The sequence below is a fragment of the Hesperophylax consimilis genome, chromosome 24 (assembly GCF_061612785.1).
Source record: "Hesperophylax consimilis isolate HC1 chromosome 24, BYU_Hcon_1.0, whole genome shotgun sequence".
NCBI lineage: Eukaryota > Metazoa > Arthropoda > Insecta > Trichoptera > Limnephilidae > Hesperophylax > Hesperophylax consimilis.
The window spans coordinates 19,272,092-19,285,770 of record NC_142859.1 but is presented as its reverse complement, the minus strand read 5'-3'; the positions used below and the strand labels follow the sequence as shown (position 1 = coordinate 19,285,770).

Here is a 13,679-nt window from a genome sequence, read left to right as displayed (position 1 = left end):
CTCTCATATCAGTGTGTTGATTTCTAAGTTAATAATAACCTGGTTTGAAGGTGGTTAGTAGGTAGTACCTACTTTATTAGAATCGCAAAAAAAACTTTTCACATTCTAAATTCGCAAGAGAAAATAAAAAAACGTTATTTTAATTTCCATTGATTTATTTGTTTTTCATCGACACCTAAACAATGTACAAACTATTATATAGTACACAACATGATAACATAGTTTATATTTTAAATTAAATTATTCATGGCTTTTACAATACTGGCTTTTACTTTTTGCATACCTACTTACGTTATTATTTGTTTTTGAACCATTCGTTCCTCTTGATATTTTTTCTACATCAACTGTCACAATATTTAATACTAACTAGAAACGTACATTTTTTAAACCATTTTCAAAAATAACAAAATGTTTAATAATATTAGATGATTATTAGATCGCAAGAATTATTAGGTATGTACTGCGTCTAAGTACAGGATGTTTGGTTCTTGATGCAAAATAATATTTTTAATCTTAGAATGTTTTCCACGAGACCAAGAATGTTCGTGGGAACAAAGTTATTAGCCATAAATAAAAATCATTGGTTTTCATAATCCACAAAGAAAAAAAGCGTTCCAACAAGGTAAGTACATGATAATTGTAACGAAATAGAGTTCATCTTTCGCTTTTTCATTACACTCCCGCTTTCATTGTACATATTCCATAACCTGAACCGTTTAGAGTTTTTATTTGGCATCGAAATAAGTGGTAATCGCACAACTCTACATAATAACACTTCAACATAACTTTAAAAAGTGATATTTACATCGCCCTTGAGGTGATTTCTCACGAAAACGGCGCTTTATAAATAAGCCAAATATTATTATAAAGTGACGAAACAAAAACTTGGTTAAACTTTTTTATTAGACACTATATACAGGTTTTCTAATAAGAGGTGTTATTTTGATATTCAATCGTAAAAGATCAATGGTTTCGTTGCTTGTGTGGCACGTAGCGCCGTCTTGTTGAAAGTAAACGTTGTCCAAATCAATACCATCTAATTCCGGCGATAAAAATCATTAATCATCTCTCGATAGTGTAATCCATTCACCGTAACTGTTGCTCCAGCCTCATTTTCGAAACAGTGATTTGCCTTTGATTCACTCAAGTGAATTTTAATAATTTCAATGCGTTGTTGAAGCGTGTATCGTTCCATTTTTATTAATGGCGTAGTTTCTACTTGTCAAATGCCAAAAAATGACAGCTTCAAAAGTAACATCTACCGAAATCTAGCGGGCTATTCAAAATAACACCTCTTATTGGAAAACCCTGTATATATTTATTAAAACATGTGAAAATGTGGGCCTCAATTGGTGCGTTACCCGTGCTGATTCCACAATTTTAAATTGAAATAAAATAACATACAATAATAAAGGTGGTAATATTATGTATATTTTTAAATCGGTAATTATGGTACCTTCTGCAAGGTACGGTTGTACATAATGAGGTGTGTATTGTAATGGTTTTGTGTATTACGTATAAATGTTTTATTATTTTTTTGTTTTACTGCATTTATTTTGTTTTTTAATCCATAGGTATGTTAGGTTGATGGGTTAGTTTTTTCATCGCTTAGAAAGACTTTTTAAAAGTGTGTTGAGTTGTCATTGCGTCAAGTTATCATATGATACCGAATTTAGTAGATACAGGAAATAATAAATTATTTGTTCACACGGCACGGCGCTCGCTTAGTTTTGATTATCTAGTGAAAATTTCCGTTTATGTACCTACTTCAATAATTCCCACCAACTACCAATAATGCTTGATATTATGTTTTCGAAAGTCGAAATCTATATTTTTAGCTACAAATGGTACATATTTATATATTATTTAACCTCCTTGATACGTAATTACACGACTGAACTAAATTCATATAGAGTCAAATATACCTAGGGTTTGCAAAGATATACTTTATTTATATTAGTTTTACGATTTCACTTACCCCATTTTAAGTAATAAATAATACAGAAGATTTACATGTATCCAATTATTTAGCTATGATTTCGTGGATATACTGGTTCAACTAACTAAACTAATAGTTCACATTTAGCTGGGCTGGTCTAACAATAATAATGTAGTATTTACGTTCAATTACAAAACATAATTTACTATTTTAACTTGATAAGTACAATAATTAGTTGTACGCTACACTCGTTATATTATATGTGATCATAGATGGCGTTAATTCATTTATTTTATTAAAATAAGCTTTTTGTAAGGTACTGCTTTAAAATTATTTGTTTGACCCCGAACAAACGCAACATGAATATAATATATATACGTATAATATAACGAGCCTTAACTCAGTATTATTTATACTGTAATTTATGATGGAAAAATATATACAAATTAAATTAACAGGTTAAAAATTAAATAGGGAGGTACATAGATGAATGTGTTAAACTGTTTTTAAATAATACATTTAGATTATTTATACTGTACAAGAAAAATCAACTTTTCTTACTGATGTATTGACTTATTATAAGAATTTACAACAAATGAAGCAATATAATTCTCACAAATGAAACTGGTTATTGAATTTATAAATGTTATGCCAGTAACGAATTCGGGCTAAATTTTATCTAAATATAGAAAGAAGAATAATAAATATTCAAAGTAGTTTAGTTAACTTTAAAAATAAAAATAAATCAAAGTAACGAAAGTGTACATATACCTACTGGTTCTTAAAATGATTTAAAAATTTGTCTATTATTCTTGGGTTTCTAGTCTACGCTTTTATCGATGCAGAAGACGGTTGATTATTTCCTACGTCTATAATAATTTCGTCACAACTATCCCTTCTTCCATCAGATGGGTAATTTTCAGCGTAACAGCTGTCAGGAGATTCCCTGTAACTTCTTGGACTCAAACTGTGATCTGATGCAAAAGATCTCTCCATTTTGGGCGAGTCTAACCTCACAAATGCGCTTTCTGATTCATTTGAAAGTAAAATTCCACAAGGCTGTCTGAGGACTATGGAATTTGAAATGTCTTGTCTTTCAGGTGATAATTTTATCTGTTTTGAAGGCTTTTTCAATAGTTCTTCAATTGAGTAAGGATTTCTCTTCTTGGTGTTGTTATTGTTACCGCTTTCTGGTTTGACTGCTGGCACTATTTGTACTTCTTCATCATCGTCCATTTCTGATGTTTTATCTAGAGAATCATCGCTTCCGTTCATGGAAGTGTTCATTTGGCTTCCTGCTTCAGGTGCTGAGATTTGTGTTTCAAAGTGACTTGGATGTCTTGGTAATCTGTTAAAACCCGAATCATGATTTGATAACGAAGTGTATGGGAAATATGGTGGTTTTGACTGCTGTTCTTGACTTCTGCAGTTTAGCATAACGTTCTGCCACGGAGATATGGGGTTTGGCTTCAGTAGTTGGTTTCCTTGTGACGCTAGATGCAGCTGATGATGTAACCAGGAAGTTGCAAGTCTGTTTTGTGCAAATGCGTGGGCTTGGTTTGGTTCAGATAGGGATTGAAGTTGAGCATGAGAGAGGGGGTGTTGTTGAAAGAAGGCTGGCATTCTGGGAGGTTGTCCGGGTACTGGAATAGGGTGGTTGAGGCCAGTTTTGATGGGGCTGTAGTTGGTTCCAGGAGTTGGGGAAGATTCAGGGTGGCTGCGATTGTATCCATCTGAAACAAAGAAGAAACACAATTGATTATTGCAATTACAACGATAGGTGAAATTTTCCTCCGTAGACAATCTACACAAAGATAATTTTAAATTAATTAAAATGACTCCTTTCTTTCCTTCGCACTGATATAGGTATATTTACAAAAAACCGTATGAACAATGTTTAATTTATCAATGTTTTTGATTCGTTTTAAATAGAAAACTTGTGTATTTGATTCATAATTATTATTGACTTAGGGTAGCGAAGTCCTGTTTTAATTCGACCATTTGGCATTCATATCTCTGTACATTTGTTTGTGTATTCAGTTTCCGGTTCAATATAGCGGCCGTGTTGGATACTACCCTTTTTATCCCGCCATGGTTCGCATGAGCATTGAACCTACTCTATAATTATTGTACCTACCTGCCCGAAGAAAGTATGAAAAAAGAATTTTCGTTACGATAAAGACTTTTCATCGAACACATTATATAATTCCTTTATAAAAAAAATTAGGCAGATATTTAAGTACCTACTTACAAATCATACGATTTCAGATGAAATTAGAAACACATTATTTTGGACGGGAGGTCTACTGTTCACAGAGGTACTAGTTTAAAACTGTGTTTATTCCACTAATGACTCTCATATAGACCATTGGTTCTGTTCGGTCAATTTAGTTTCAGACCTCAGGCCAAGAACGGATGCAGGTAACAGATTTTATCTTAATTATCTTGTTAAGGGCTTCCAATGAAACTGCTGACCTTCCCGTTAATGTATTCTTCTTCCATTTAATTCTTAGATATAATTTGTTTAGTTTTTTCAAGTTTAATGCGTGTTAGCTTTATTTCTAATGCTTCCATAAAACTGTCCGCTTGAGATGTATAACTCCTGTATTCCTGGTTGGGTTTAAATTCAATTAATTTATTCAATGGGTGTTTAATTATTTTGATAGGTTCATTATTTTTAAGTGTCCGGTTCTGTGTCATGTATCTGCCGACCTTATCCAAATTTAAAAGACCTAAATGCATGTTACCGTAATACGTAGAACGGACTGAGGATTGTTGAACTTTAAATGCGTGTAGTGGAGTATCTTTTGTATTAACAGGTAAGATGTTTATTCAAGCTCAATCATAATCTATCTAGTTACGAAATGAAATTATTTAGTGACGATAATTTATACAGGTAAGCTACAATAACCACTTAAAGGTGATGGGGAAGTGTGTTTCAATTGACCCCATAGTGGGGTAGATTGAAACAGTATGTGGTCAGCTAGTACCTACTAACTAAGAGTATTAGGTATAATCAACATGGTTTTATTGCGGTATTGCTTTCGAGCTGAATAGATCGGTAATAAAATAAGTTTTTAAGTCTCGTACATAAGTACTTGTTTCAATCATAACACTGTTTCAATCAAACGATGTGAAAAATTCAATAAAAAAAAACAAAAGGTGTCTGGTCTCAAATAAATCACTCACTTTCTGGTTATGTCCATAAATAAACTACGTTTCTGGCGTCTTTTCTTCCTCTATGGATCCGCGGAAATAGTGTTGCCATTGCAACCTGAAATCCTTGCTCGTCTTATATTTCCGCTAGGCTGTTGATTGCGCCCCATTGCTGGCCACATATAATTAAATGGGCGTTACAATATATTTAGCATTTATCTTTTTTTGCACCATAAGGTAGGTACTTATAGTTTACAGTATAATACAAGTTATTTATATTCACTGCAGTCCTCTTCGCTAGGGATTCCTGTTCCTAGGTGGACTTTGTGGTCGTGTTGATGTTATTATTTTCTCTTCTATAAAAATAAGAATGACTGTCGGTTTGTTTTTAAACGAATGTACAATTTTATTTCGAGATTGACGAAATCTTGTATACTTGACCCTTACAACAAGAGGAAAGTTACTGTTTTTATAAAATTTCGACAACCACCCCGATGCCCTTTTCCCAAGTCCTTACCTTACCATTATTTACCTGTGGGTGGATTGTTTTTTTTTAATAAAAATCTACAATTTTGTTCCAAATTGAAGATTTTTTTACACATGACCTTGAAAACAAGAGATGCATATGAGATTTCGAAAAACTTCCCCACCCTCTTTTCACACTCCTTAAAGTAGAATTAAGATACTTCTTGATGGAATTTTGCACACTTGACATAAACGGAAAATTACTGTCGTATGTTTTTTGTAAAACTTTGCTTAAAGCACGTACAATACCGGGCACTTCAGCTAGTCTAAAATAAAGTAGTATGAACATTTTATTTCCAGAGGAGGTACGCGTGACGTCATTGTTATGGTATCTTGTATCTTTTTCGTTTTCATACAATACGTGTGAGAAGGAAGAGGACGATCATCGATGACATGCATGAGAACTCTCTCTGGGAATACTTTACGTAAGAATGTGTGATCGGTCATAATTGTAAGGCATTTTCAAATACGACGTAATTAAAAAAAAAAGGTTTATTTTTTATTGTTTATTTATACCATTCATAACAGAAAAAATATATATTACCATGATGTACATCACTGCATAAGATTTGATTATAAAAAATTTGGAATAATTTTGATAACAACTATTATGAGTATATTTCTTATCAATAGATTAAGAAAAAAATTACAAAAAAAGTATATAGTTGAGGGGACACCCGGGTTTGAACCGGGGACCTCTCGATCTGCAGTCGAATGCTCTACCACTGAGCTATATCCCCGAATGTGTTAAGAGGGAAAATTTTTAATCACGTCCTGACCGTTGTTGTGTACAGGCGACAATTTGCATACGTCAGAGTTAGTGTTCATAAATTAATATTATATATTATGTATAAAATATTATTATCATCGAACGATACTTTGGATAATAAGTCTCGATTTTGGGTGTTCCACACGAACTTTAACATTACCCATTTTAGTCATATATACCCGTCTTAGCCCGTGTTTTCTTCCCAAATGCACGTAAAGGAAAGCCTTCAAGCAAAGCTAAAGCGTACGTAGGTACCTACAATATATTTTATTTTTATCTCTATCAGCATATATTTGCTTTTTATATGGATTGGGAATGAAAACGATTCCTGTTACTTCTGATTGAAATACTGATTATAAATATATAGAATTTAGATTTGAATATAAAGCGAGGTGTTTTCCATTTCTAACACCGCTTATATCACATATATCGCCACGACAGTAAGGGAGACAACTGTGAGACCCTGTAAAAGAAATTTTGGTCTTCGGTGACATTTTAAACTTTTTTTTAGTTTTTTTTTTAAATTTTTTAATCAATATTTTTAAAAAATCTTCGACATGTCGTCACTGGTCACTCACCCCAAAAATAAATTATTCAATAAAAAATATAAATATAAACTACCAAAAAAAATTTTTTTTTCAATAGAAATGTATGAACGCATACAGGAAACAACTTTTAAAAAATACAGTATTATAGCTAAGATTATCTGTAACAGTTTCACTTGATTAACTCTTTTGCTTTCTTATAAAATTATTTACAAAATAAATTTAAAAAAAACAGTTTTGTGCTTCAAATTGAACGTTTCTACACTCCGTTTATCAAGCGATTTTAATCCCTATTACCTATAATATAAGGTATATCAAGAATATACACATTTTTGGCTTGTAGCTTCCTCAAGATATGATCACTAAACACGGCTAAAGTCATTTAAAGCAACACTTCCATTCTAAATAGTGATATTTTTCAAGGCCAATACTGCAGTTAGCATGGAATAAAATTTTCTTGATGATGATTATATTAAAAATAAAAATTAAGCCGTGTATGATAAAATACAAACTGTCCTTACGAAATAATACAGTAAAGGTACCTAAAGTTCTCGTATCTTCAAAAGTTATTTCCCAAGCATTAAATATACTATCACATCTTCAGAGAGATTTACATTTTATTACAAATATATTTATTACAACCTTTTATGTATCCAGCAAGACCAATAAATTGGTCGATATGTGGATTTTATTCCGTTTTATTCCCGTTGAAGCACATCAGAAATTCCTCTCGGAAATATAAATTTCCTACTCCGAAACAATAGCTTTATTGAGTTGTTAATCGCTATGAATATGTCTTATTCCGTGTAATTTATGCCTTTCCTGAAGAAATATACCATTGGTGACAGGGGTACGAAACCATTCCAGATATTAAAAAAATTAATTTATTATACTTTAATTTTTTTACGTTATATTTACACAAAAACAAATCTAGCCTTTGTAATCTTTGGGGATGGTGTGTTGAGTGTATTTTTAAGGTAAAGGAAATAGAGGAAGTTCTAGGAAGGAAAAAAGGTATGAGGGGTGGATAGGAATCTGGGGGGGTCAATGTGTCCAGGAGTGCAAGGCGGAGGGGTCAAAAGGTCTCCCTCAATCAGTCTCTCCTGATCAGGCAATTTCAACTCGATCGAATGTCGAAAAATGGATTCTACTTCTACTTCCTACATTCCAATTCATTTATTTATTCAATCAAGAAACGAAATCGACCTTCAAATAGATGTACTTAAAAAAAGGAAGATATTTTATTTTGTTTAAAAATTAAATAAAAACTTTAAAAAAAAATTAAAAAGGAATCTTAGTTTTTATTGAAAATAAAAATGGTAACTAACCGAATGTATTGCGCATGAAAAATAAAATTAAAAAATTAAAGTAAATTTTACAAAGTAGTTTTTTAACTCGGCCATTTTGAATTTCGCCTGTCTGTAAATTTGTTTGTGTTTTCAGTGTTCGCTCAATTCTGTCAATACGGTAGGCGAACAGAATGTAGAGGAAGAGATGTTATGTAAATTATTATTGTTGTGCGTTTTAATATTATATTTGGTGAGAAAGTTTAATATTTGTATTTCAATTATTTATTTATCTACAAATTCACGCCCGACAGGGCTTTTACATGTTATTTTCACAAAATCAAAAAGAAAATAGAAGACATAATAAAACACAACCTCTTAAACAAAAACAATGTCAAAACGAAATAAAGTGGAGCTACTTAGTTTATATAGTTAAATTATATTGTATTTGATATTATTTTTTCTGAAATAAATTCGGTAATGACTTGTTTATATTTGGTGAATGATGTGTTGAATATATCAACAACATCTTTATAGTCATTACCCAAATTTTGTATACGGCGAACGGGGGTATAGAATTGAGATCAATTAATAATAAGATTATATTAAACAAGAAAAAATAAAATATTAAGCGCAGTCTACCATTCATAGAACTACTATTAAAATAATTGTGTTTTATATAAAATTTCAATCCCTAGAACAATGAGTTGGCCATTTCTGTATCGATCCAGTAAGAAGATATCATCTCGTTGGTGAAATGCCACAAAAAACTCTGCACCTTGCAATTTGAAACGTGCAATAAATTGCTCCGAATGACTAAAACTGTTTAGTTTGAAAGCAAATTTTTGGCTTTTTGAATGAGTCCGTGGTATTTATTATGGTGGGGAGATCTGCCATAAATCTGCCGAGGGTACCTCATAAAGCGGGGATTATTATTTCATGGGTTTTGGTTCCCAACTTTCATTAAGTCGTCGTTACGTTACTCTTTAGCTTTATTGCCATGCCAAGGATATTAAAATCTTCCGCCTTGTTCGTATTGGGTGTTTAAACTTTAAACTTTTTTCGGAGCAAATGCCAAACGAACTTGTCAATTTTTGATAAAGTATAGTCAAGTACAAGTAAAAAACGGCGTCGTCCGAATCTCATCAACATTTCGTTATTCAATTTGAGAATATTGAACCAACATGTACCGCGAAAGTTTGTTAAAGCTCCAGTTATTATTATCTCACGTGTTCCGTGAGAAATTCATCTCAACAGTCTCTCGCGACAATGGGCTGTTTCAGACATGTTCCGTGATAAATTCATCTCAGCAGTATCTCGCGACAATGGGCTATTTCAGACATGTACCGTGATAAATTCATCTCAGCATTCTCTCGCGACCATGGCCTGTTTCAGACGTGTTCCGTGATAAATTCATCTCAGCAGTTTCTCGCGACAATGTCCGGAATCTCCAGTTTCGAGCACAGGATATACATTGGGATTCCTTATTGAAAGATATCTTAATTTGGGAGGAAATGCTGTACGGGCCGCATACCCTCTGGTTCAGCAGCCTCTCGCAAATCTCCCACATGAACATGGCCGGATTCTCTATATATGGATATCTCACCTTGATGCTGCGTGAGATCATCCCCCCAGGCGCCGCCACTCCTCAGAATGCGGTTGACGGAGCTGACGGAGGGAATGCTGTGCGGGTCGCACACCCTCTGGCTCAGCAGCCTCTCGCGGATCTCCCACGCGAACATTCCCGGGTTCTCCTGTTTCAGACGCAGGATCTTCTTCACCACGGTTGGAGTGGCTACTTGCTGTAACAATGGAAAGACAATGTGAATTAGGGTCAAATTTCATTTTGAGAAATTTCTATTTTAAGAATGTTACTGCTGTCAGATTTTTTTCGATAATTTGGTTAATTTTTTGTTTTCATTCTTCATTATAATCAATCGCACAACTGCTAAAGCATTTTGTATTTGGGTTAAATTTACAATAATTATTTTAATACTAAATCATAAGAGACAATATATTATTTACACTAAGTCCTATATGTCCATTTGGAAAATCACGATCTTTTGTTTTTCATCTGCTTTCAAAAACTGTATTTGATTGAAGCGTTTCGTCCCACGGGTCGGTAAGCAATCGACATAAACCGAGTGCTGTAAGACCCTGCGCTGAAAATTATGTTCGTTATTGTAACGATCTGGAGCACAGTCCGGTGTGGAACTTTTCTTCGCCGGGTCTTACAGCAGAAATTATTTTGCATAGTCCCGATGGGTTAATTATTATACCTATGTATGTATAAGTTGTTGAAGACTTAATAACTCAAAAATAGGTTGCCATGTTCAAGAGGTATGTGTAAATAACATTAATTACGCAGATGATATGGTTCTTCTAGCATCGTCAGTTAACTCACTAATAAAACTACTACAAAAATGTGAAGATTTTGCGAAAAATCATAACCTTGTATATAATACGTTTTCAAACGTAACAACGAAATCATGCAAACACCTTCAGTATGGCTAGACGGAAGGAAAATGGATGTTAGTCGTAGCGTCAAATACCTAGGACATATTATCACAGACGATCTGAAAGACATCGAGGATATGGAAAGACAAGGATATGGAAAGACATGGAAAGAAGAGCGATATCCGTTTGAGCAGGTATGTTGTCAAGGCGTTTTCACTTTTGCAGTACAAACATCAAAAGGATACTATTCCACGTATTCTGCACTTCGTTGTACACGTCAGAACTCTGGGTAGATTACACTGCATCCCAATGGCATAAGCTAAAAGTCGCTTACAATAATGCTTATCGCCAACTATTCCGCCTACCGAGATACTGCAGCGCTATGGAAATGTTCCTGGAGGTAAGATTGCACTATTTCAAGTTGTAAGGTTATGGCGCAGACTACGCCAATCGAATAACACTGTAATGGTTGCCTGGATGGAGTACCCCCTGATGGTTCGCTGGAGACGGGAGATGTTCAAATATCCTCCACAAACGGCTGCTTATGCCTATCTATGTATTATGGCAAATTATTATTAATTTAAGACGTTATTTCGGTAGCGTCTCTGGCTAATTTTCCGTTAGACCAAATCTAAAAAAAACATTAAGGTACGTACCACCACAAGTTACTAGTTTTAATAAAAAATGTTTTTGATGTAACACATCTTATCGGAAACGGGACTCTTACACAGAACGACAATTTATTCAGTTGTCTCGTCGGCTCTTTCCGCGCGGTCGCCAAAACTCTGTGCGGTATTTTTATTAATATTCTCACGATAAATCTCATGTTCCAAATGACTTATTTTAAATTTGTCACAAATATCTTTGTGAATATTTATTACATAATAAATAATTGGTTTATAATAAAATATATAAAGACTTGTTTACTTTCATATTCACTTCCTTCAATAAAAATCAATTACGATGTTTCACATCTGCCAGGCGTCACATGACAGCTATTTTTACCTTATTATTCGTAGGGATTAATCGGCAACTTCATAAATATTATTTTTGGTTAATTATCTTCATTATTCGGCTTACGTATTCCGCGCGATAACAACTATGGCGTACATAATAATAACGAGTATTAGGCAAGTATAGCACGGTAATCTTAATTTATTTTTTCCATACCACAACAGCCACACTACGGCAGTTAATAAAATCTGTGCACCCCCCTCATTTATATATTCGAACTGATAACTAAGGCGATAACAGCTAGTAGACACATTGTACAACTTATTTATTATTAAGTAAGTACACGTTAAATCATAATATCGTCGGGATATTAAACTATAAGTGGTTTATTTTTGCAAGAATACGAAATAGGTACTACCGATTCGGATAGTTGAAAGGGTAAGTATGAAGTATTAATTGAAGACGTCACTCGAACAATGATGTACCTGAGCAAATTTTGGGCTGTTTCGAGATGAGTGTATAACATTTATTGGAAAACCAACACCCCTGCCATAATTCCTCCATATACTCACAAAAATGGGTAGTGCGCTAAAAATATTGTTCATCACCTTATCCCTTACGCCAGTTAAAGCAAAGCTTAATGCCAAATCACAATTTTGATTAATCTTTATAACGAATTGGTGTACATTATGAATACCAAAAAATATGTTTTAGATAAATTGAAGGTTTTTCTATCGCTTCGCTTAACTTAACAAAACTTAACAATAGAAATGTATGAACGCATAAAGGAAACAACTTTTCAAAAATACAGTATTATAGCTAAGATTATCTGTGACAGTTTCACTTGATTAACTTTTTTACTTTCTTATAAAATTATTCACAAAATAAATAAAAACCAGTTTTCTGCTTGAAATCGATCTTTTCCGAACTCCGTTTGTCAAGCGATTTTAATGCCTATTACCTACGATATAAGGTATACCAAAAATATACATATTTTTGGCTTGAAGCTTCCTCTCAAAGAATATTAGCAATTTTTAACCTGCTGGAATTATCCGTATGCTAACTGTGAACTAAAGTGGTGCCATCTCGGCTCGAAAAGAAAATTTATCGTGTCTTCCGATATTTCCGCCTCGCTGAAAGAAAGTTTCGGAGGAATTTTAATATTCACGCTCTGCGCTTATAGATAATTGGTGTTCCCATGTGACATATTGTTGTGATCTCTCTTCTGAGCTACAGGAAATAAAGTCCGAGCATGTCCACAAGAAAGGTCGTCGGCCGGAGCCAGGGATAGTGACCAAGAAGTCTTAAAAACTTTTTTGAAACCTCTCCAAAATGACCCCACCCCACTCTCTAACCCCACCACGTGTGTTTGGGATATACATACCGGTAGGATTGTAAGGATTAAAAGTCACGAGGCGACACTGTATTCAATCACCGTGGCCTCCCCCTTCAGCAGATTTACTTTAGGATTTTTAACACTTTTAAAATAATCCCATAATCCGGCCCTCACTGAAAGCTCAAAGCTCACAGGGTTTCGATAGGCAGGATGGAACCTTTAATAAACTACTAATCTCGATAATTTCAAGTGCTGGACACATTATTACAGTAAAATGGCTTGTTCAGTTGCCTCACTGTCGAGTGCTCCGGCCTTACCAACTACCTGCTACAATTCCTACGTAACTCCCACAATCTATCATACACACTTCATACACGATAATACATATTAGATTCCAGGAGTAGGTCCCCTAAAAACTAATATTAAACATCATATTTATGTACTTAACTATTCTGGCGATTAAAAAAATAAAGAAAAAATAGCTTATTTAGCATTTTTAGAAAAAGATTTAAAGCTGTTTTTACAATACGATCATAACACTTGTACATGTTTTGAAGTGAAACTTCTTTACGCGCGTTATGCAATTTCGAGGACCGGAGTAAAACCAACTCATGACCGTCATGAAAAACCGTGATCATTTCGCTATAGGAGCCTAGCCAATATTATATATCTACTTTAGGTCACTATCCAAACTCAGCTTTGCGGTCTAGAG

The 13,679-nt window shown here is 33.7% G+C and overlaps 1 protein-coding gene and 1 non-coding gene across 3 annotated transcripts in view; both read right to left on the bottom strand.

Annotated features, from left to right (window-relative positions):
• Window positions 1-2,734: 2,734 nt before the first annotated feature.
• Window positions 2,735-13,679, bottom strand: part of LOC149412023 (uncharacterized) — an 86,513-nt gene continuing 75,568 nt past the window's right edge. The window contains exons 1-3 of one of the 2 annotated variants that reach the window (XM_089646601.1): window positions 12,204-12,291; window positions 9,827-10,022; window positions 2,735-3,672 (exon numbers count right to left, since the gene is read on the bottom strand). In XM_089646601.1, the coding sequence (XP_089502727.1) occupies window positions 2,765-3,672; window positions 9,827-10,022; window positions 12,204-12,236 (1,137 nt within the window). In that variant the 5' untranslated portion in view covers window positions 12,237-12,291 and the 3' untranslated portion in view covers window positions 2,735-2,764. Of the gene's footprint in view, window positions 3,673-9,826; window positions 10,023-12,203; window positions 12,292-13,679 lie in introns of those variants that run through there. The other variant, XM_089646600.1, reaches the window with a different exon arrangement.
• TRNAC-GCA (transfer RNA cysteine (anticodon GCA)) lies at window positions 6,289-6,360 on the bottom strand. Its single transcript has one exon. It is a non-coding gene; the product is annotated as a tRNA-Cys (tRNA).